Source organism: Paralichthys olivaceus, chromosome 16 (assembly GCF_024713975.1).
Source record: "Paralichthys olivaceus isolate ysfri-2021 chromosome 16, ASM2471397v2, whole genome shotgun sequence".
NCBI classification, from domain to species: Eukaryota; Metazoa; Chordata; class Actinopteri; order Pleuronectiformes; family Paralichthyidae; genus Paralichthys; species Paralichthys olivaceus.
In genome coordinates, this window is record NC_091108.1 from 3683332 (window position 1) to 3707806 (window position 24475).

General features: G+C 42.3%; 3 protein-coding genes across 5 annotated transcripts; 2 read left to right on the forward strand and 1 right to left on the reverse strand.

The window, feature by feature from the left end:
* Window positions 1-1511: 1511 nt before the first annotated feature.
* Window positions 1512-16192, forward strand: LOC109642433 (cyclin-Y-like). 3 transcript variants are annotated; one of them, XM_020107224.2, is made up of 11 exons: window positions 1512-2343; window positions 11532-11606; window positions 12670-12687; window positions 12942-12976; window positions 13286-13380; window positions 13476-13511; window positions 13771-13828; window positions 14180-14299; window positions 14755-14921; window positions 15255-15417; window positions 15556-16192. In XM_020107224.2, exons 1-11 carry the CDS (start codon window positions 2190-2192, stop codon window positions 15670-15672), a joined length of 1038 nt encoding a protein of 345 aa, XP_019962783.1. In that variant the 5' UTR covers window positions 1512-2189; the 3' UTR covers window positions 15673-16192. The 3 variants fall into 3 exon arrangements, with proteins under 3 accessions (XP_019962783.1, XP_019962784.1, XP_069367155.1); XM_020107225.2 differs by lacking the exon at window positions 12670-12687; XM_069511054.1 differs by lacking the exons at window positions 12670-12687; window positions 12942-12976.
* A 1132-nt stretch (window positions 16193-17324) lies between these two features.
* On the forward strand, window positions 17325-20126 carry sdr39u1 (short chain dehydrogenase/reductase family 39U, member 1). Its single transcript, XM_020107222.2, has 6 exons — window positions 17325-17459; window positions 18387-18493; window positions 18769-18851; window positions 19098-19219; window positions 19314-19466; window positions 19588-20126. Exons 1-6 carry the CDS (start codon window positions 17444-17446, stop codon window positions 20013-20015), a joined length of 909 nt encoding a protein of 302 aa, XP_019962781.1. The 5' UTR covers window positions 17325-17443; the 3' UTR covers window positions 20016-20126.
* Window positions 20127-20414: 288 nt separating this feature from the next.
* On the reverse strand, window positions 20415-24452 carry mettl17 (methyltransferase like 17). Its single transcript, XM_020107220.2, has 14 exons — window positions 24281-24452; window positions 23451-23592; window positions 23213-23362; window positions 23009-23096; window positions 22787-22868; window positions 22582-22655; window positions 22407-22501; window positions 22244-22314; window positions 21977-22084; window positions 21716-21784; window positions 21582-21632; window positions 21403-21495; window positions 20905-21101; window positions 20415-20728 (listed from the first exon to the last, which is right to left on the reverse strand). Exons 1-14 carry the CDS (start codon window positions 24329-24331, stop codon window positions 20635-20637), a joined length of 1365 nt encoding a protein of 454 aa, XP_019962779.2. The 5' UTR covers window positions 24332-24452; the 3' UTR covers window positions 20415-20634.
* Window positions 24453-24475: the final 23 nt, after the last annotated feature.

The following is a 24475-nucleotide window of genomic DNA, read 5'->3' on the forward strand; positions in this document are numbered from 1 at the left end:
TAGCAACCCCTGGTGATACAGCATGGATCATGATGAGGTTGATGGTGATAAAAGCAGAAATGATTCTGTGCAGTGTTGAAGCTCGTAGTAACACATCAACACACACTAACACACCTCTGCTTTATTTCTTCCTCTGTCACAGACTTACACATGATACACAATACTACACTACACACACACACACACACACACACACACACACACACACACACACACACACACAGGTGTATGCATTGATAAAGGAAGAAACAGCGAAACCCTGACTCTGCTCTTTATCAACAGAAAACCTTGCAGCTCCTGAAGCTTCACTTCCTTCAACGCGCTGCTTTTCTTCATTTGATGTAATATCTTCCTCACTCTTCGGCTTGTATGAGTCAAGTAATCATTGTTTATTTTATTAAAATCAAATGTGAACATTCATAATAAGTATTTTTAATTTCTCTGTCACATCGATTGCTGTTTCAAAACGGTTATATTTCATTTTCAAAATTATAAATCCAAACTTTGAATCCACCTCATTAACTCCCTCTCTCTTCTCGTTTGTGCCAAAAAAAAAAAAAATCAGAGCTGAGGTGAAAAGTGGCAGCGTGGGCGTCTGTTTAATATTTCATTTGGTTTTGTTTTTTTCTCTCCAACATCTTCATGGCCTTTTGGTCCAGTGTGGCTGCAGTGGAAATTTCCACACAGAGAAAAGAGATGAGGACTAGGACAACACAAACACAGAGTCAGTGAGCGGAGGAGGACCTCTTCTGTGCAACACACGCCACTGCAACTGAAACATCCCGTCACAACAGGAACTGACACACTGTGGAACATCCTGCTGTTTCCTGAGGTCACGTGGTCCAGATGTGCCCGGTATGATGGACTTCTTAATCCAAAGAGTACATGTCTGTGAACTAGTGCACTGATGATCCAGATTCTTGTCTCTATGCTTAGTAAAGAGATAATTCATCAACAGGCTCACATTTAAAACCATGTTTTTCTCGTTTCTCAAGCTCCGCAAATTTATTCACAACCAGATCACTAAACACTTCTTCACTAAGTCAATGAGCAGAGCAAACTTTTATTTTGGCTCCTCTCAGATCCATACACTTGCAATCCTGCGGGCTGACCAGCAGGGGTCCCCCTTTTAATCAGGTCAAACTCTTTAAAACTTCTATTTTTCCATCATTGATTCTCTGAGGTTCGAAAAGCTTCAGAAAACTACAAACATGGAAACTTTAGATTGAGAAACAAAACTGTGCTGTTGGTATTTTCCCTCAAAACACGTCACGATTCAATTATTTTGCTTTTTAAAAAAAAAAAAATGATCTAGACTCATTTTGGTTTAAACATCTGATTCTGGTTCTAATGAATTTATCTACAGCATCATCAGAAACATTGCAAGCTGCTGAGGCCTCTTTGACATTGTTTTATAATAAATAGAATATGTATTTATTTTAAATAACTGACCTTAATCTAATTCTTTTAACAGGTAACTCTGAATCTGATAAAGAAACACAAATATTATGTGAGATCATTTTATTGTCAGAATAAACACAAAAATAGAAATTAAACATTTTTATTCTGTTGACACGAACTACGCGATTTTTTTTTTTTTAACTATTACGCACTTAAAATAAAAAGTGTTGCCAAAGTCACTGACTGATCCCGCGGATGTGGAGGAGCAGCCTCTTGTGTTGGTGATTTAAATGAATGAAGCAGTGAATCGGCTCCTCCATCGCTCCCTCTGCTCGTTTGTAACCACCCACTTGAACCGGAACCTTTTCTCGGGGTTCGCAGCTCGCCTGTCGGTCTCTCTCTCCCTGACAGCCCGGCCACCACAGCACCCATCCCCGCAGCAGCGTGTGGCCGCTCCTCTGCGCCTGGAGCCCGGACGCGTCCTGGTTGTGTGATGCCGGGCTCAGCAGCGGCGGCTCGGTCCCGTTTACGCATCAGCTGCTCCCGGTAAAAAAAATAAATAAAAAAAAGTGACTCCTCCATCCCGTGTGACAGCTTCTCTCTCCGTGCGCGGACACCGACGATTGACAGGAGGCTCCATGGGCGCTGCGACACGGACGCACCTGACGCGCACTCGTGATCCGCGGTGACCGGGACTCGGTGGGGGGGTCGGAGACCCAGCGTTCCTCGCTCCCATCTCGGCGGAAGTGGACGGATAACGCGCGGCCTGGCTCCGCGGGGACAGAGGGATGGGGAGCACCACCTCATGCTGCGTGTCCGCCAGCCCCAAGCTCCGCAGGAATGCCCACTCCAGGCTGGAGTCGTACCACCAGGAGTCGGACCTGAGCCGGGAGGAGACCGGGGGCAACCTGCAGCACATCAGCGACCGGGAGAACGTCGACGGTAAAAAACAAAACAAAACCATACTGGTGGTAAAGCTGTGAGCCTGAGATGAGACGATGGAGAGACACGCAAACTCAAGGATAAAGTTATAAAACGATCCTGCACTGACAGAAACACATATGATAAAGTTTTATTATACTTTTACTGTGATTCACAGTGATGGTTTCATGTCCTAACTCTAATAACAGAATGAAGTACAACAACACTTTGGAAAAAAACCCAGAATGAAATCCAGAGAACTATTATTATAACAATATGAAGAATATATATATATATAAACATCTACCTGCTAATTCCACAAGCATCTGTCTGCCTGTATTTACCCACTTGGCATGTGTGTTGTAATATTTGTGCCAAATTTGGACACGCCTTGCCTTCAATATAAAAATACTTTATATAAACAAGCAACCAGCGTAGATAAACCAGGTAGGATGACTGTTTTCTGCTGCACCGTTTATTTAAAGCTCTGCACACAACGTCCAGCGAGGAATAATTCTGAAGTAGCTCCGGAGCGTCAACACAGGCCAAGAGAACAAAACAACATAAAGCAGGCGCTGCACTAATAAACTTTAATATGTATTTAATACTGTGTATTACAGCCTGGTGACGGTAAACATGTGTTACTATATTTATTAAAAACACCATTACAGTCATTGGTAATCGTGAATCAATTCCATTCGTGACCTCAAAATCTGCCCCTGTCTCACATCCCGGGGAAGCTGCTGCTGCTTCTACTCGCCATCATCTGTCAGTCTGATGCCGAGAGGCTGACGCATGTGGAGCGGTCGTCAGTGCAGGCCCCGGCACACGGATTAGTCATGTGTCCATTTTGCTCCCATGTGTCCTTGCAGGGAGATGTGTGCACGGAGCTGCAGACAACATCCTGTTCACGAGGGCAGACTCCTTTGTGCTGCTCTTTGTTTTCAGCCTGCGCATGAAAGAGACTGCAACTATGGAACGCAGCCCCCTCCACTGACACATGCTAATATGCATTACAATTGAGCCTTTCACGCTGGAGAGTGTTTGCTAAATGGGCTGCCTATTTTCAGCCAACGGCCCCGCGTTACATAGGAAATTGATTTTCTGAGAAACTGTACAAGACCCTTTTTTTTAATTTCAGATTTTCTTTTACAGGAAATTTAATTTCTTTATAACACAAATTACCGAAAATCAGCCTCTGTATTTTCAAGGACGACAGTTATTGGATTCATATTTGTATTGCAGTGTGTGAGATCGGGATGTTTTCACTAGTGTGTTTCACCTAAATAGTAAGAATTGTTGTTTTCTTTACCTTTATATTTAAATACTTTATATTTACATCAGGAGCGGGTCCTCTCTACGGAGGTGGCCATGTCTTTAACCCAGAAGCCCAGACCGGACAAACTTAACCTTTTGAGTTTTTATGACATCTGACGCTACCCCGGGATGGAAACGTTTGCTTCCTAATTGGTTCTTATCAGTGATGACTCGAGACAGTTCCACCTCGTCATCAGTCCAAGTAAAGAAATCCCTGCTCTTACTTTTCACCGGTACTGTTTCATGTTTGTGGTTTTTTCTGTAAATAAGAAACTGACCGCAGAGAAGACGATCCTCTTTCTGTTTACACCAGCACTGATTAAAAGTTATTAATCTGCATGTAGCCTGTGATCAGTTGATCTTTTGTTAGCTTAGATTGAGCCCTTTAGCTCGTCATCAGGATTCTCTTCCACCATGTTGCACCGCCGTGTTTCTACAGTCGCCTAGAAAACCAAGACAAACCAGAGCTTCTTCGTGTTTTTATCTCACCTGAAGTCACCGTATATTCTCCTTGATGCTCGGAAGGGAGGGTGATATTTAGCAAGTAGCTATTAGCAATGTCACGGTAAGATGCTGAACCTCTAAGGGTGCATGTAAATGGCTGCTCCTGGCTCCCACAAGTTGGACATTATCACGGCAGGGAAGCAGCGTAAGAATCTATTTTTAAGGTCTGCTAATTGGTGGATTGCCACATCAGTGCGTCTTCAGAAGGACTCGTGTGAAGCTGCTCTGTGGAAAGATTTGGTTTTATAAATTCTGATCTGCAGCATTTCTGGATTCAGTTTAAACGATGTTCATCAATGTGAAAAGCTTGTTTGCATCTTTACTGCATCGCACATTTGGCTCCTCGTGTTTTGACCAGTGCCTACTTGACAGAATTCATGTCGCTGCTTGTGTTTTGCACAACAAAAGCAACAAACACTTGAGAAAAGCTCCAACTCAACCTACGTTCGAACCTCCCAACAGCTGCTCAGCCGCTGCACGACGTGGGCGTGATTGTCGGACTGTGCTGCAGTGCGTCGGGTTAAAAACTAAATCTGGCCCAGTCACTGGAAACAAACGAAAAACAGACAGTGGCACGGGTCTTTATTCGAGTGTGGGTTGGTCTGAGTTTCTTTTCACACTGCATGTGCACGGAATCAGGGGAAAACATCTGCTTCGGACACAAACAACCAGAATGTCCGTACAGGTTCAAGCTGTGACGATATTTTGGTCTTTATTCGTAGAAGAAGAAGATGTGACACTGTCTCCTATTTGATCGGTCGTCTCTTTGCTGTGGGACGTCTTTCAGTCTCATCCCTGCGATTGCACCGTGTCAGCGTCCATTGCTGTCCATTGATCGGTGATGTCATTTCCTCTTGTAAACTTGCAACTTACACTGTACGTGCAATTTGTGGATGCTTTCAACCCGAGTGCTTTTTAATACAGCGTGTGATTGTACTGTTGTTATGGCTCCATGGCAGGGTCGGTCATATCAGTGCCAACATTGCACGGCAAAATGTTTTGGATCACTGCTTGAATAGGAGGCGCAGCAGTCTGAGCCTGGAGGCAGATGCTTGTCCTCCCTGAGCAGAAAAAGTGTCATGAGGAAGATTCAAAGGCGGATGATTGACGTTCAGCCGGCGCTTCTTGACGGGGGCTAACGACGAGTCACGCTGTGAAGCCCTCTGTCTCGGTGGTGCCGTGATTGAAACCGGAGCGTGTCTAATGGCTCGGCTCTGTTACGAGTTCACAGACAGAATGATGGAGATTAGGGGGCTTCATTAGGATCTGCACCAAAAAAGAAAAGCCCGGAGAGGCAGCTGTGAGCCTCAGTCGCAGCTGATAGCGGGATCACTGGGGACGGACGATTGTCAAGCGTTAACGCCTCAGTTTGGAGAACGACACGCTGCGTTCAAAGACATCGTCTGCTCCTGATTGAATGGGCTGGATTCTGTGCAATAAAAACGAGCGATATGATGTCATTCAGTTAGATTTTGAATTAGAATTTTGCACATAATCCAGAGTGCATGGCTCTGCTGCATTCAACCCAATAAGTGGAAGACAACCGAGAACCCCTTTGGCAGAAATCTTCAATTCTCCAAACGTTCAGTTGGACACAAAGGATGACCTGATTAGGGTCAAGGTCACGTTGACCTCACACAACGTGTTATCTTTACACCTCCAGAGGATTATTTTAAATTGGACTCATATGTTCGCTTAATAAACTCATGGATCAACTCAGGTTGCCGACAAGAATGGGATTAGAAAATAGCTGCTGATGTACGGAGGGTGTTTGAGGATGTACGGAGGTGAAAGTGCCGCCTCGGGTTTGATCGCAGTCTTACAAGCTGCTTAATGGGGGAATTATTATTTCTTGTGTGGACAAGCTGTCACACAGAAAAGGGATTACGAAGTTCAAGGAGTCATGGGAAACCTGGAAAGACGTAGGATTTAAAAAAAAAAAAGCTATTGAAGTGAAATGAGTGTGTTTTCTGTTGGAATCTGTTTTCCAGGGCAGAAAACTTTACGTGGAATATCATCCTTGAACATTGAGATTGTTTAAAATGTCAACTTGTCTGTGTCTCTTGGTGGATTTTAGTCTTGGAATCCTAAAAATGACCCCCCCCCCCCCCCCCCCCCCCCCCCCCCCCAACCCAGCACCCTCCTTCTTTTTTTCAAACAGATAATCACTTCATCACACCCTCATTTCACTGAGGCCCTTGAAGTCTGTCCGCAGCTGAACCGCTGGATAGAGTTTCAGGAAAGAGCTTAGTTTGGGGAAAATGAAGGTTCTTGCAGTTTTGCGTGGCTCATATTCTCTCACAGGTGCAGTTATTTTTTCTGGAGACGCAGGTTTTTGTCAGCATGTGTAAATGAGTCAAGTGCTTTAGTGAAGATCTTGTATAGATCTGTTACAGCATTTAGTTTATTACAGTAAAAACTCCAGATTAGATGGTTTGAGTGCGAAACTAGAAGAAAACAAATGTCCCGGGATGAAGAAGAGAAGACGCTGACAATCTCCCGCTGCTTTCTTCATATTCGAAAGGAACGGACAATTTGGTGCGGACATTCTTCGTAGTTAATGTCTGAATAAAGCTTCAGTTACCCACTGATAACTATCTAAAGTTTGCTAACATTCATTCACAATAAGTTCAGGCTCATACCAGAATGACTGTAGCAGCAAAACTCCAGAATAGGAACAAAGCTGCGTTCAATGATTTATGAATACGCTGGTTTTTATTTTGTAAGATGAGTATTTTCTTTCACAAGTTGTATCCCCTAAAACCCAAAACTGCACATTCTACTTTTTTACTTTCATTTATTCAGTCAAATAATTACCCATTATATGTGCGATGCTCTAAAAGTCCAATGAGTACGACAATGAGGCAATGGATGGAGCGAGAGAGAGAGAGAGAGAGAGAGAGAGAGAGAGACAAAGCCATCATATGATGTCCGTCTCTTTGACAAAGACGACTGTGTCTCCCTGTTGAGACGAGTGTTGTTTCTGAGGCATCGTGTGTCAGCTGATGCTCTTGAATTTAAGTACAGTCCATGTTCTGTGAGACTGGAAGGAAACTGGCTCCTCTAATGTTTTACAGCAACATTTGGGTGTTGTGGTCAAACGTCGATGTTATTTTCAAACTGATTCCGGAGCTGAACGATGACGCTGCTGGTTGGAAGTCAGGTTGATCTGCTCCATATTATTAAATATATCTTGTACAGCATGTCGACTTAAACTCCTTTAAAACGCTGCTGGAGTCTCTGTTTATTCTCTTCTGCTTCGGTTTGAGTGAGAGACTAAACGTGTGATATCCACTAACACGGAGTTTATGTTTGGTTTTGATTTGATCGTTTTTAATTTACTCCAACGACTGTTAGAGGCAGTCGTCAAAGTCCCTCTGTCTCTCTGTTGCACATTATCGATCAGATTTCATTGCCTTGTAATGTTCTTTTCTGGTGCAGTTTATTTTTTCTGCTTTTAAAGTCCTTTAAATCACTGAGACTTCATGAAAACAAAACAAAATGTCTGCACTCGCAGCACAGTGAATATATTTAACAATGAAAAAAATCGAATCACACATCTTCTTAACCGTGTCGTTTTTCAACCATGACAGCAATGTGAAAGTTTGGCCCGGGGAGAATAAAGCAATACAACACGGTTTTGCTGAAGTAGCGCAATGCATAAAATTCTTGTCACTGTCAAGCCACATCAAGCCCAGCGTCTACTTTCAAAACAGCAGTAGCAGTCATGTGTTTCACCGGGGACAGAGCAGATCTTCGAGTCTTACAGCAACCTAAAGGGAAAACAGTGTGACATTATGAGAAAGTGGAACTCACGTGAGAGTAAAGTCAGAATTTTAGGAGACGTGATCAGAAGATGAATCTGTCTTCGTGTCGGGATGAAGCATCTTCAGGTTTCACCAAGATCAAGACACTCGTCTCATCAGCTCCACGTGATTATAATTATCGAGACTCTGAAAAGATTAAGAGAAAGAAACTGAGTCTGTTGTGAAGAAAGAACCACGAACACAGACCTGGAGGAAACGGTCTCTTTATCGTTGGTCTCATCATATTCAAAGAAATTTGACAATTTCTCGAGAAACAAAATAGATTGACTCAAGATTTTGGATCCAGAAGAAAGAAACTGGTGAGCACCAGTTCTCCTCGCTGCTTATTGCCTGAAAATAGTTTTTCTTTTCTTCTTGTAAATCCAAATTATTATGACCTGTTCTCGTTAAATCGAAACTTTTATTCTCTATAAATGAAAGCTATGTTCTCGCAATATTACGACTTAATATTTTGACTATTTCTCATTAAATCGTAATTTCATGTTTGCTTTTCAAATTTTTCATAATAACACAACTTTATTTCCATGATATTATGTCTTTCTCATTAAATTACAACCTTACTCTGGTAATATGATTTTATTTTTGTAATTTATTTCTCGAAATCTCTGAGTATTTGTTCTTCCGCATGGTCCTAATACTCTGTTGTATAAATTGCGACTTGCAATTTCTTATTTCTTGTCTTGGTAATATATTGCACCACAGAGGATCTGGTTTTTCAGTCTCCTTATTTGATTCATTGACTCGTAATGAGACTCTAATTTCACTCCACAGTCGTCAGCAGGACCTCATCCTTCTAATTACCACTTCAGAAGGGGGCGTGCTGGCTTTGAGCTGCCGCGGCAGACGATCTGATTTACATCATTAGGGACCAGATCTTACAGCACAGAGTCTGTTCTCATTATGAAACCGATGAAAACCAGCGTCACACTGACACAGCTGAATTTGCATCATCTGACTCGGCCTTGTGATCCTCCTCCCAACCAGGGTCAATGCTGGTTGAGCGCCCAGCGTTTTACTGCGCTCATTATTCACATCTACCTACACGGCTCGTGTGTAATCCGTCTATATTTACTCTCGCTCCCCACATGAACAGAAACCGAAAACTGGAGGCGTTAAGCAAATTTTTCATGGACGTCACTGTTCCCAGTTCTTACATTCATACGTCTCTGCCGCTGCTTCTCTTCTCTTCAATACAGAAGTGAAAAACTGGAGTATCTGATGAAACCAGATGGAAATATCACGTCCAGTCTGTATGTTCCATATTCATAAAAACTCCAGAGGTAGAAGAAAATGTTGTAAATACACTTTGAGTTTGGTTTCATGTTTATTAGAGTAGAAAGTTTCATCCGTGAATAACAGACTCACATCACTTGAAGCAGGTAGCTGCCGCAGCTGAACACAACACGTCCTTAATCAATCTCTCACCAATCAATCCTGCATTTGCCTAATTGATTAGTTGCGTACTCCGTATAATGAGGAGGTTCCCAGCAGGGAGATGGACTAATTAATACAACCTAATCAATCCAGTGATTAAAGAGGAGCCAGTTTAAACCGGAATATAAACCTCAGACTATTCAGAAATCCTCATTTGAAACTGTTGTTACGTTTAATTATTCCTGCCTTTACAAAATAATGTTCCTACAGCCAAATGCAAATAAAGTAAAGTTGATAAAGTTGATTTCTACTTTCCACTTTTCACAGACAAGACTTCCTCGGTGCTTCACGATGCCAAACAAGTTAAAACAGTTGTCAAATTAGTTGTAGTAATATTAGTAATAGTGGCAGCAGCAGCAGGAGGAGGTGTGTGTGTGTGTGTGCACCTCGCACATGGGAACTTGCTCTTCCAGGAATACGGGGCTGTATGCATGTGTGCACAGGTTAGTTGTGTTTGTTTAACCTCGCTCTCTTCCACTCGGGGCCCAGTGTTTGTCCGAGGACATGAAAATAAAGATTAACACGAGCAGGTTATAGCTCAGCGTGTGTTTGTCCACATGTTTGCACATTTCACAGTAAACCGAACTCCCCTCTAATATGAAACCAGCAGAGATTAACGTGCGTGACTGAACAGTGACGAGAGCCAATCAGGGTCCATGCTTCCACAGACTCCAACAATAACAGTGGATAACATTCATATGGCTGCACATTGTAGATGTCAAGCTGCGTTCAGAGGCGGAGGAGAATCATCTTTTAAAGGAGACGTATTCTGCTCATCCTCAGGTTTCTATCTTTAATGTTTGTCATCACTGTAAAAATGTTTTCATGCTCCAATGTTCAGAAAACATCACTTTCCTCAAACTGTTGCAGCTCCTCTTTTCAGCTTCTGTCTGAAACACTTTTTTTTACCTGCTGTATCTTTAAGACCCCCCCCCCCTCCTGATGAAGAGTTAGGGTCAGGATTTAATGGATGGGTTTGATTTGTTGTCAAGAAAAACTGCAAATCTCACATTTGTGCTTCAGGCCACAGAGTAAAACACTGGGTCGTCGGAAACAAGAATGTGTGACGAGTTCAAAATGGTTCAAGAACATTTTTAAAGTGCGAACAAATAAACGTGTTGGAAAAACAATAGAGTGATTTTGGAGTTGGCTGCTGAGAGCAGGGTGCGCCTGGAGTTAATTCATTATGTAAGAGCAGACAGGTGCCGGCCTCTCCCGTTTCACCGTGCAGATGACGAGCACGAGTCTTCGTTAACGTTTACCTGAGGTGGTGAATATCGCGTATCAACACTCGACACCAGCTGCTGTGCATTCTGGGAATTCCAGCAGGCGGGCCTCGATCAGGTCCAGTCAGATTTATTCATAAATGTTTTAAACGATCAAACGTGCTTCACAGAGCGTGTGAGACAAACTTCAAACTGAGAAACCATTTGTTTTATAAATATATTGACATGAATATATGTAATTACTCTTTCGGTTCATGGGTTTCAATGAATCCATAAACAGAACGTGCTAACATGAGCCTGGATCTTAATCTTGTAGGAGTCTGATCATGTGACTGATCTGAATAATGTCTCTCGTAAATCAGCAACTGGATTTTTTTCCTTGAAATAAAAAGTTTTGGAAATTAGTTTGTTTGAGTTTCGGATGAGAAGAAGCCTCAGTTCATTAATAACTATTGTCTGTGATATTTTCAGAGTGCTGCCCTCATGCTTTAGAAGATACACACACACACACACACACACACACACACACACACACACACACACACACACACACACACACACACACAGTGCCATGATGAAGTCCAGATCAGTTCTGAATGGAAGCGTGAATCATGTGGATGAAGGTGTGCTTCACCTCATCTTGAATTGAAGAGGAAGTAAAAGTCATTGTGGGAATCTGATATTCCTTCATATGCGTCAGACTCAACGTCGGTCTTCATCTTCATTCATTGTGATTTTAAAAAGCCCGTCAACAAACCTCAACAATCCTCTTTTCTTCATTATGTTCAGTGTCGTGCTGTATCTGCCTGTATGTACTTTTTAATAGCTAATTTAATGCATGTGTCTCTCACACTGTTGTTGCCACTTCACAAAGTGACACATGTGCTTTGTGTGTTTTCAGAGTTAAACATGGAGTACAACCCGTCGGACCATCCGCGGGCCAGCACCATATTCCTCAGCAAATCCCAGAACGAAGGTTAGTGCCTTTGATTCAAAGGATTTAATCGATGTCTTTATTTTTTGGTTGTATTTTTTTATGAGCACGTTATTTAAAACATGTCACGTTTAGTTTTTAATTTAACATCAGTCATCGCGCTGAACAAGGACCAAGATCCTCAAATGGAATGAAGATGATAAGGATCTGTAAAAGAGATTTTCTCTGTAGAGACTCGTTACGTAGAGACTCTGATCTCAGAGCTGGTTGTTTATTCGGATGTTTGCAAATGTATGCGATGGCCTGATGGTGGGGGAGGGCGGGGGGGGGGGGTCACACTGTGACACAGGAAATATTAACATGTGTCTCGGAGCCGTGATCACCACAGCACAAGATCAGCGTTTGTCTTAACGGCCTGAGGAGAAAACAAGGAGACAACTCCGGCTTTGTGATGTCGAAACTGAGGAAAACCGATTCTGATAAATGCTTTTTCCTGTAAAATCTAATCCCTCACATTTTCTACATGTGGATTTTTAGATATTGTTTTGCATCAGTGGGTTTAATCAGTGGAACAACAATTTGTTCACGTGTGTGAGTCTGACATGTAAATGATGATTCGAATGATGAATTATTTTTTTCTTAACATTGTCGTGTGCTGTTTTGTCACATGTGTCTTTGTGGCTTTAAATAATAAAGCTTATATTGTTTTTACACTTTTTTATTATAATTTTTTTAAGTCGACAAATCCATAGAAAAAAACAAACCAAGAGTAAATTAAAATTACCAGCAAGTATGTAAAGTATCTTCACAATAATTTGGCTCCAGCTAAAGCCACCGAAGCTCTCAGAGGATTAGAGGAATAGATGAATAATAATAATAATAAATATTAATGTAAATATGGATTTAAAATGGAGACCTCTCCTGCAGGGGTTCCTCCTGGAGCCTTTTCAAACTGAGATGGTTCCTCCATGTTGAGGAACCCTCAAAGGTTCCTCTGGGTTCTCAGAGTGATGGTTCCTCATATCTGAAAAGTTTTCTGCTGATGTCACTTTGTGAGAATCAATGACTGCAAACAGAATAAGCTTTTTGGTTCCTCTTTTTTCAGAGGTGCCTTTCAGGAATGGTGAGTGTGAGCTTGTCTTTCTCTGGTGGTGTTCAAGCCCTTTCTCTTCTCCCTGCTGTAACTCTGACTCTTTATTAACTCTCACTGCTCATAAGATTATTAGAACAGAAAGCTTTTCATTGTCAAGTCTTGTTTTTCGTGGTGAGAACCGTGTGTGCAGCTGGTTGAGAAGTGCCGGCTTCAGTGTTCGTCTTTCTGCAGAGAAAATGACGTTTATTGATAAAAGCCTGTGTTTTTTTTTTATTTTTCCAAAGTGCACGAAAAGCGAAAGAGCCTCTTCATCAATAATGTGAGTGTGCGATTGTTCCTGTTTCACTAATCTAATCCACGTTGTTTCAAACTATGTTTCTTTATCAATAGCTCATGAAATCACTAGAGATTTGTTGTTTTGTGTTATTTTGAATGAAAATTGTAAGACGTCAGATTCTTAGGTCTGATGCTGGCGATTCTCGTTCCCCACTGTGATGCCCTGACGTGTTTTATGTGGGTCAGACAAAAACATGGACACTCTAATAACACTCACCGTGTGCGTGCGTGCGTGTCTGTGTGTGTGTGTGTCTGTCTGTGTGTGTGTTTGTGTGTGTGTATGTGTGTGTAGCATGGAACGTTGAAGCGGAAATACAGCTCCTGCTCCACCATCTTCCTGGACGACAACACCGTCAGCCAGCCCAACCTCAAATACACAATCAAATGGTTCGAACGCGACAACGACCAACAAACAACCAACATTAGAAATTCATTTATCTGCCTGATTCATATCAACGCTTTATGTTTTTTTCTCTTTTCAGTGTAGCTCTGGCGATTTACTACCATATAAAAAACAGGTGAGAATCCTGAGTCGTTTCAACATCTTGACAATGAGCTCGCATTATTTCCTGTGTATTTTTTATTGTGACCCGGCCTGTGTAATGGATTTTATTTATAAGTTCTAATAAAAATGTTATATTTTCATTATAACAGAAGATTCCTGAGCATTAGTGAATTTTACACTTTATCCACTTTAGTCTCCACAGTGACTCTGTTTCAACAATAAGTGTCGACTTCGCTTTGAAAGGTTTTAATGAACTGCTCTGTCTCGTTCAGGGACACAGATGGAGGAATGCTGCTGGATATATTTGATGAAAAGCTTCACCCTCTCTCAGTAAGATTTCTCATTTCATTCTCTTTTTTCATGTTTGATAGAATATTATATTCTAATTTGTTATTGTTATTGTTTTAATGCTTTTTAAATCTCTTATTTCTGTCTTATTTTCTGGAATTAGATTTTGTTTTACCTCTTGTGTTTATTTTGTCTCTCCTTTTCTTTCTACCTCTTTGGTGTCAATCTTCTCTAACTTTCTCTTCCTCCTATCACCATCGCATTTCTTCCTCTGCTTCCAGCTTTTCTCAAATTTCCTTTCCTTCCTTGACCCTACACTCGTTCCTCCCCTCCATCCCGGTGATGGCACCTTCCCTTCATCCTCTCTTTAACTTCTCTCCTCCCTTCCCCCAGAAATCGGAGGTGCCGCCCGACTACAGCCAACACGACCCAGAGCAGAGGCAGATCTACCGCTTCGTCAGGACGTTGTTTAGCTCCGCCCAGCTCACTGCAGAGTGCGCCATCGTCACACTGGTGAGATTCTTACCCTCCCTCGTCGTCCTATGTTATTTTTGTGGACCATGCACACACACACACACACACACACACACACACACACACACACACACGCGCGCACAGCTTCGACCGCAGGGGAACCTGATGCATTGAGACAAGTCAGGGATGTGTATAAATTGATGATGTGACTGTGCATCCAAAATCCCACACTGTCCACGAGTGTTGCTGAGACTCCGAGAGCAGCGATGAATGTAGGATGTCACAGAGGAAACAGAATTTATTCCTCCTGACGGCACCACGGAGAGATTATGAGTTCATCCACCTTATTGTAGGTCACGATGCCAAAAGATTCCTGAGTTGAAACCTTTACCAGAACTTATGAGATCTTTTTTTGTTCTTCTTTGTCTTTTTGGATCATTTTTATTCCTGACTTCCATGTCTGATATCTCCTTCTTCCGTGTGGCGGTGTGTAGGTTTACCTGGAGAGGCTCCTGACCTACGCAGAGATCGACATCGGCCCCGGGAACTGGAAGAGGATTGTTCTGGGCGCCATCCTGCTGGCGTCCAAGGTCTGGGATGACCAGGCTGTCTGGAACGTGGACTACTGCCAGATCCTCAAGGATATCACTGTGGAGGACATGTGAGTGACAGGCGGCTGGAATTCATGAAGAAATGCGAGGGACATTAAGTTCAGTGCAGGATTAGAAATCATATTCAGATTAGATTTGGAGGGATCAGCAAGAAGATGAATCTCTTACAAGGATAAAATCGTTTTCCTGTAGATTTTGTGTTATATGCAGAATAGAAGACAAACAAATGGGTTTTCTGAAATGAATGCGTATGAATCTCAGGACGGGATCGGATGAAACAAGTACGACTTGACATTCGGTATCTGCTGGGGTGTGTTTTTATTTTTAAAGTCACTGGTTCGGTCTGGTGACGCAGAACTTTTGTGAATCCTCCTTGTGAACAGGAATGAATTGGAGCGACAGTTTCTGGAGCTGCTGCAGTTCAACATCAACGTGCCGTCCAGTGTCTACGCCAAGTATTACTTTGACCTGCGATCGCTCGCCGAGTCCAACAACCTCAGCTTCCCCCTGGAGCCGCTCGGCAGGGACAAGGCCCACAAACTGGAGGTCAGGGGCTTCTACTCGTGAAAATATACACACAGTGACCTTAATACTCACAAATCCTTTTTTCTTTTCATTACTGAAATGTGCGTCTGTAACAGTTTTATTTGAGTTGATTAAAAACTCCTCCCCTCTTCTGTCCAGGCTATGTCCCGGCTCTGTGACGACAAGTACAAAGACGTGCGGAAAGCGTCCAGGAAGCGCTCGGCCAGCGTGGACAATCTCTGTGGAATCAGATGGGTTCCAGCGATTCTCTCCTAACCACTAATAAACTGCCATTTACCACAGACGCTAACCGGATGGGAAAAATAAACTTTGCAAACACAGGTTGATGGGTGGGGGGGGGGGGGGATAAAGACATGGAAGTGTAACAGTGTCTGAAACCTGGAATCAGCCTCTGGGCCGCACAAACTGTAGAAAAAGACCACATCTGTACTTTTGGCGGATGTGGTGAACTCCAGAGAGATTCCGATGCCTTCACAGTGCCTCAACTCAGCGACGACGGAGAGAAGGAAGTTCCTGGTTGTTTCATCACCTGTGGAGAAAAAAGAATCCAGCTTCGGATCGTAACTTCTCCTGACGGCAGAGTGAACCCGCCTTAATGTAAAGACTCAACAAACCTGCCTTTCAGACGTTATTTATTTCACCTCAGTGTTTGAACTTTTCAGCAGCTGCAGCCGTCTGATCCCCTAACTGCAACATTTCAAAACTTTTTGAATTTGTACCCGACTATTTATTTTCCTTTGACAAGTCTTAGAGTAATAAAAGTGTTTGCAAGTTTTCTTCTCTGGAAATCTTTGTGTCGAGGATCACAGTGTTTCTAGTGTCGCTCTTGATACTCAGGTCTGTGTAGTCTGGTCAATCAAACACTTACAAACTCAATGACATCGACACCAGGACACATTTCCCCCCCGAGTTCAAGTTTCATCAGGTTTTGGTTTTATCGGAACATTTTCAGCAGTTTATAAAAAATTGTCCTGAAGCCATTTGGAATGTCCACACTGCACAGAAGCTGAAGTTAACGCAGCTTTCTGCCGACATCTAGTGGATATTTGAGAGAACTGCTCATTCAGGTTTTGGGGGTTGTTAAAGGGACAATTCACCCAAATTCTATAAGTGGAGATTGAATAGTAGTTTAATTTTTCCATATGAAGAAGTTCCAATGAAAACAGAGAAGTGACATCTGAAGAAAGTCTCCTTTAAATACAATGAAGCTTGACTGACAAATTACACTCGTAAATATCGGGCCCCTAAATGTGTCAGATTTCTTTTCATCCAGATCCAAAAGTCATTCCCTGGGAAATATGTGAAAATATCAAAAACGGTGTTGAAGAGAGAAAACGTTTGGTGTTGTAGATGGTTTTGTTTGTTTCTTCGGCTGTGCTCATCCTGACGTTTTGTTTCTACCTGATAAAATAAATCACCTTTGTGTTGGACTGCGGAATCTGCTGAGTCACTGGTCATACTTGGGAGCGGGGAAAGAGGGAAGCCAGCTTATGTTATGCTCAGGTTGCCCGTAGGCCGGGCGTAACAATATTTCTGTGAAAAGTGTAGAAATGCAAAATGTACATTTGCTCATGAAGTAAGAAAATGATTTGTGGTGATCACAAACAAGATACTTAATGAAAACTTATCAATATTTCATCTTTTCATATATTTGATATTCTTATCATTATTATTATCACTGTCACTCTTTACTCATTGATGCTGCTGTCACGTGATGTCACATTTTTAAATTTGTATCAACAAACAACAAACAAGAAAAAGAAAATATATACAAATATATAAAAGTTCTTATTTTACCAAATCATTTCAAATAAACAAACCACTGTTCTCTAATTGAACAAAAGTGACGTCATTAACTAAATGTAATCAAACAAACAGCTGTTATGTCAAAACACAGAACTCCCGGTAAACTACAAAGTGACGTCACTTCCGGCTGAAGTACGGAGCCCGCGTTGGTCCAAAAAGCGCGGACCACCCCCCCCACAGACAGATCAGCTCGGTCAGACTGAGACTGTGAAGCTGAACCATGAGAGTGTTGATCGGTACGTCACGTTTTATATCGTGTTTTCTGTATTTAAAGTCAACGCGATGTGCTACACTGCCAGCTAGCTGTTAGCCACTGTTAGCACGCAGCAGGAGTGAAGCTGCGTGTCTCTTATGCACGTTTTGTTTTGCTCGTCCTGTTTTCGTGGAATCGAACGCGTCGCTCGTGAGCGCGTGAGTCTGAGTTCGTCCGGTTTAGCTTTGAAACGCGCAGAAGTTTCGTTAAAGTCGCACAAGGTCCCGTTTTGTAAGCGTGTCTGCTGCGCATGCGCACTGACCTCGCCTCCCTGCCGCCCTTTCAATGTAAAACACATTGAATTTAGATGTTTTATAATCTGCAGGTTTGTCTTTTTAATTAATGAGGTTCGGTTAAATAACAGAAACTCTTCTCTCTAAGCTGCTAAATGTCCAAAGTTTAATCAAACCTGTTAAATCTGACCATTGCAACCTTCATTAAGGTATTAAATTATCTCATACTGTGTGTATATATATATACTGCTTCTACTTAATACATTACTTCTAAAACATTTATAGTTTTTGTAGTATTGCATGTTTTACTTACCAATGTGGTTTTTTTTTTTGACTGTCCTCTTTGTTGCTGTAAAACTACAAATGTCCCTGTTGTGGGACTCATAATGGATTATCTTATTTTATCACATGTGACAGTAAATGCTAAAAAAAACAACTTAAAATTGTACCTGTTCTCCAGCTAATAAAAATAACTCAAACCTAACACACCTGAGGATTTATTAAGATAATAATCTGGTCATTTTAATGTGAAAAGGCTCAGATCACTAGGACGCAGTATTTAACTTAAATCTTTTATTTGGTCTGAAGCGTCGAGCCAACAATTCAAACCACTGCAGGGAAATAAAACAAACAGATTATGTTTTGATAACTCTGTGTCATTGTGTTTCTGTTCGTAGGAGGAGGATCCGGCTTTGTGGGCCGGGAGCTGTCCCGTCTGCTCAGAGACAAAGGTCATGAGGTCACACTGATATCTCGCCAGCCTGGTCCAGGAAAAATAACATGGGTGTGAAGATCTTTGTTTCATTTAGAATGACAGTGAGCGGAGTTGGTTCAGAAGCTCCTGAATCATCTCATTCACACCTGGATATGTGTAAACGTCTGTTTCAATTTCACAGTATATATCTTCATCATCCTATGCCGCTGAACAGTATTGTCTTAAATAACGTTAATATTTCCATCTGTAGTGAAAGTTGCATATTGTGTACATTCTCTGTTTTATATCATTTCATTTATTTATTTTTATATTTGTTGTATTTTTCCTCCTCTGTGCTCCTGCAGGGTGAGCTGGAGTCTCATGGCCTCCCACCATGTGAGGGCGCTGTCAACTTGGCTGGAGAGAATATCATGAACCCACTGAGATGGTGAGCAGCAAATAAACTGAGGCTACAACTGACAATCTTTAGTCAGAGCTATTGTCTATTAAACATCAGAACATTATGATTATCAGATCCCACAATGGCCTATTTAAAGTTGCTGTTATATTCAGCTCAAAAGTTACTATTAAAAATAATCACAAGTAAACTGGATATGATGAAGAAAAGCATTTTCCCCCTGTAACCCAGGATCTCATTCTCAACCTGTTGATTTGGTTTTATTTGTGGTTTCAGGTGGAATGAAAGCTATAAAAAAGATTTGTTCTCCAGTCGCATCGATACCACCAAAGCTCTGGCTGAAGCGATAGCTGCCTCGCCCACCCCCCCCCACTCCTGGGTGCTGGTGTCAGGTGTAGGTGAGTCTAATGACCGAGCTCCGCTGCTCAGGACGAGGCCGATTAGACGAACTGACTCACAGACACACAAATTGTTGTTTATCTCTGTCCGCAGCTTGTTACAAACCCAGTCTGACAGGTCAGTATACAGAAGACAGTGAGTGGACGCCGTTTGACCTCCTCTCCAAACTCGTCAAAGAGTGGGAGGCCGCAGCGCTTCTTCCTGAGACTGCGGCAAAAACCACCAGACAAGTCGTCATCAGGCCTGGTGATTAATCTCAGTCGGAATGTGTTTCGATTTAAAAGCATAAGAAAAAAATAAGTGCTGTGCAAATAAAGTTATTCTTATGATCACATCCCATCCCCCCACCCCCCCCTCCCTTCACCAGGGGCAGTGCTGGGTCGCGATGGTGGCGCCATGAAGCAAATGCTGCTGCCCTTCTGGCTCGGCCTCGGGGGAACTCTGGGGTCAGGAAGACAACCGTTCCCTTGGATCCACGTCTCGGACCTGGCGGGAATCATCGCCCACTCCCTGGAGCCCCTCGCCGACACCCCCCCGCCCTCAACACAGGTGTTCAATGGAGTCGCACCCGCGCTGAACACCAACTACGAGTTCACTAAGGAACTGGGTCGGCTTCTGAGGCGACCCACCATTTTTCCTGTACCAGGCTTCGTCATTAACGGTCTGATGGGCTCAGAAAGAGCCGTCATCCTCACGCAGGGACAGAAGGTCGTCCCGCAGAGGACGTTAGAGGCGGGGTTTCAGTACAAGTACCCAGACTTGACGTCAGCCCTGAAGGAGATTGTTGGGAGTTAAGGGATTTTGGAAGATGTACACAATTATGTCTATAATAATCCCTTCACGGTTACTGTATCATACATGGACAAAATATAAAGAAACTCTGGATAAATTAAATGTGTTGACACATTTCTGTAAATTGTTTTCTTCAGTTCTAAAGTAAATAACTGCTTCCACCATGTTTGAATTAAGTTTTACAACTTACAGATTTGCCTGTCACAGTAGACATCTTTAAAAACAGCTATGATTGTGTCCGATTGATCGAGACAGAGCAGAACAACTTCATTTTCCACAACAAAACAAACCACTGAAAAAAACACATTCCTTGATCACTTTATGCACCAAACTGGAATTATTCCTTCATAATTCTAGTCCTTAATTTAAGTAAGAGAAAGTAAAAGTTAATATCAGTGGTTATTTTGGATTCTTTCAGTTTATATTCATCTCTGATATTAACATGAACAGAAACGCAGGAGAATGTTGAAAATATTTCTCCACATTGCAACAACCTCTTAATAAACAGCACAGAGCTATGACTTTTTATTCATATTATCTCGATAATGTCACGGTAGCTGTTCAGAGAGTCAGTCCCCCCCCCCCCAATAGAAATGCAGATGTTTGTATAAAAGCTGATTCTTCACTCTGAATCACTCTGGACGTCGTCTTCATCTCTCTGAATGACCGGCAGTTGATCTCCCCAGTCGCTGTTCCGAGCACAACGATACACATCTCTGAAGGAAGAAGAAACACGATATTCAGGAAGATCTAGAAAACCCACGATCACAGACCTTGAAATCTTAATTTACAACTAAAAACTAAATCCAAACTTTGAATCCCAAGTAAAAAAATGAGCAAACCGATGCTGCTGCTAATGAGTTTGAAAGCGGGTGTGATGCCGTAACTTCACCTGCTGTGTTTTCGAGCCGTCACCACCATGTGATGCAGTTTTCCGTCGGGCGAACACATCTGACAGTGGACGTGTCTCGTCCGTCGCAGAACTGGTGCGATCAGCCGAGCCCAGTTCACACCTTCTGTCTCTGCCTCCGGGGGACCTCCGCGAGTCAGAATCAGGTAACTGAACTTCTCTATCTGACGAACGTTGTGCTGGAAAATGAGGTGGACGTGTTAGAAAATTATATCATTTCATATTTTTTACCTTCTGTCAGTAACAGATACAAGATTATTGTAATCAAACCTCTTTAAGTCTAAAAATGCTCTTACGCTCAGTTAATAATGATTATTTGACAATTTCACCAAAAGTATTAATCAGTATAAAATTAGTCAAGTTAATAAAAAACCTTTAAAAATCAAGAATCACCAGTTTGTCAAACATTTATTTTCTGAGGGTCAAAAATAAACTTTCAGGACAAGTACAAATATGATTCCATCCAGAGTTTAGACTCACCCCGGGCAGAGGCAGAGGTTGGTACAGCTGCTGGAAGTTGCAGGGGACGGCGAGCTCTCGGGCCAGTTTAGGACACGTCAGTTCATGAGGACACTGGAAAAACCAAATGATGGGGAAGATGATCCAATAAAGTCTGTGACACTGAAAGTGTTTTAAAAGCAGCTGGGATTCAAACCTACGGGGGCGAACACGGATGCTGGTCTGGGGTCATGGACCATTTTCTCTTGTTTCTGACGATAGAGAAAAGAAAATCACCATCATGTACACATCAGCACTAAACTAATTCCCTGGTGAGGACGTCAGACAGTGAAACCTTTAATAACGTGTCTCTGGCTTCCATAAGAATCTGATGTCCCTCTTTGGTCCCATTTTCCACCAGCACCTAGAAGAAACAATGCAAAATAAAAAAATGAATATCGTTAAATAAGAAAGATCCCACGATACTGAAATACATTTTGAAATCAACATTTATTTGTCAAATAGGAACTTTTACTCTTGGGACAGACACAGTTTTTCGACCATGTCGCAAGTGTAAGTGATCTAATCGGGAAGTTTCGTCATTATCTTGACCAACCAGGTACGAGCTGGTCTTTCTCCACAGAGTGAACACGGCCTCTTCTCGCTCCTTCCCACCGGGAATCTCTGACAGAGTAAAAGCTGCGACCACCAAATCAAACTGCACCTGAAAGTAGGAACGCAGCAGAAACAGGAAATTAGAAAAATCAATAAATCAAATTTCGTATTATTTATTAAAAATCAAATAAACACAATCGGATGGTTGGGCTCCTCCTAACTGAACGCTAAACATTAAATATGGGAAGAAGGAAGTAGAGGGTCTCACCTTAGGAGAGACGGGGAGGAACTGTCTGAAATAAACATGTTGGATGTGAGGTTGAGCCCGTTCATCATCGCCTGCTCAGAAAAACACAAAGATGCTTTGATTGATCAGACAAACGCACAAACTAAACTGTGACAAATCACATGATCTGTGTGTTTGTGTGAACCTTTGAGAAGTCGTTCCGCCAGAATGTTCATCGGAGCAGAGCTGTCCACACACACCATCTCCTTCAGAGAGGCGGCCCAGTGCGAGTGTGACGCCCTGCAGGAGAAAGACTGAATTTATTTTTAAATGTAATTCACGTGAAAACTCTTAATGTTACAGCAGCGTTGTACACGAACCAGACAACTGTTCCCAGCCCTGAACCAAAATCCAGAAGAGACTGAGGAGCAAAAGAGGAATCCCTCTTCTTGATCTGGATCGACAGAAAAAAAGAAAAACTCTGAGACATGCAGAGGCAGAACGTTGGAAAACAAACTAACTCTTTAATTGAAGCTCTGACATCATCATGTGAGTAAACTTAAGAGTCCCACCACTCGCTCATACCTCATTCAGAGCTCTCCGCACCGCAGCGTAGCCCCCGGCCAGCCGGGCCGCCAGGTACACGACACACAACTCTTCATCGTACCTGAAACACAGGCAGAGGGTGAGCGGAACACAAACTCATCTTCATCTCAGACTCCGGCAGGGTCAATCTGAACACACCCGTCATTTAAAAAAATTAATTAATTAAAAGACAAGAGAAATACTTGTAGATGAACATGTTACTTTAAGGCCTTCCAGTGATATGTTGTTCTCCTGAGCTCTGAGAACACTTTCCTCCGGATGCGGTCTTCCAGCGCTTCCTCGTCTATATCTGTAAAATAAAAGCATGTTCACTCTTTCACCAGCTGCTGCGTCACGTGATCTCTTTACAGTTAAGATACCTCCACACCCTCCTTCGTTTGTAGACGTTTACACTGTGTGACTCACTTCCTCCCTTCTCCACTGCTTTCTTCCAGAGTTCCTTCTCCAGGCTCACCGCTGTCCGTCTCAGTGTCACGACCTCGACGGCTCGTTTTCTGCTCCACAGGAAGTTTGCGAAGCTGTGCGTGCGCTCGTTCAGCCGATTCACCTGAGCACCTACGGGTGAAGTTTCATTTCGGGACAAGTCAAGCGATAGAAACATTTGGCATATCAACTGGGAGGGAAAAATAATAATGGAACCTACTCTGAATAATCGACCAGGCAGCCCTCTGGAGTTCCTCAGGGAGGCTCAGAGTTTTCAGGTTGGTCACACCTGGATGCTTCCTGTGCAGTTCTCCTTTTAGGAAATCTGCCTCAGACTGTGACTGTGCAGCCGTGCACATTCTCTGAGGATTGAAAAAAACAATAAACATTAAACTCTTCACAGTACCCAACTTTCAGAATCACTAAAATGAAGTAACTGAAGCACTAAAATCTGATGAGGAAAAACACATATGACAAACTTTTATAATATATACAATATCAGAAACACACGTGTCCTGTTCGTCTGCCGTTATTATACAAAGCAATTTGGAGTCAGCGTAATTTAAGCAATTGAAAATATGTGAATTTTTAAAATTGTTGATTTCAAAAATTCATATAAAATATCAGAACTAATCAAATAAAAAGTAGTGCATCTTATTTATCTAAGATAAAAGTTATATATGATGTGATTTGGAGTCAGAAGGTCAAAGCTTCGTAAAGCTTTTAAAATCAATTCAGCTGTCTCTCCATCGAACAAGAGTTTATTGATGTTTAATATTTTCTGACTCTCTTCAATAGATAAACACACGATTCAACAAATAACACGTTTTTTTTTTAATGCAGAAAATAATTACCAAACAAGAAAGAGTCAGATTTAGTCTTCGCCTACATTTCAAACGAGGAGTCAAAACCCAGAGAGAGAAATATATTGATGAGCGTGAGAATAATCATTTAATGGACAGTTCATTTCTCTTAGTCGTGTTTTTAAACTCTTCCTCAGTCTGACCTCTGGTGAAGATGCTGCGTTCAATGACACCAAGCCACACTCACCCTGAACGCCCCAGCTCTCTGGCCCAGGACCCTGCAGCTCCACGACGCCATGTTTTCTGTGTCTGCTCTGTTTTTATGATAGTTTTATATTTAAACTGTTTGATTTTCATTCCACACGAGGACGAGCACGGAGCAGCGGGCTCGGCTGGTTCCTTCAACAAAATAACTCCGACCCCCGGTTGAAGCGGAACCCTT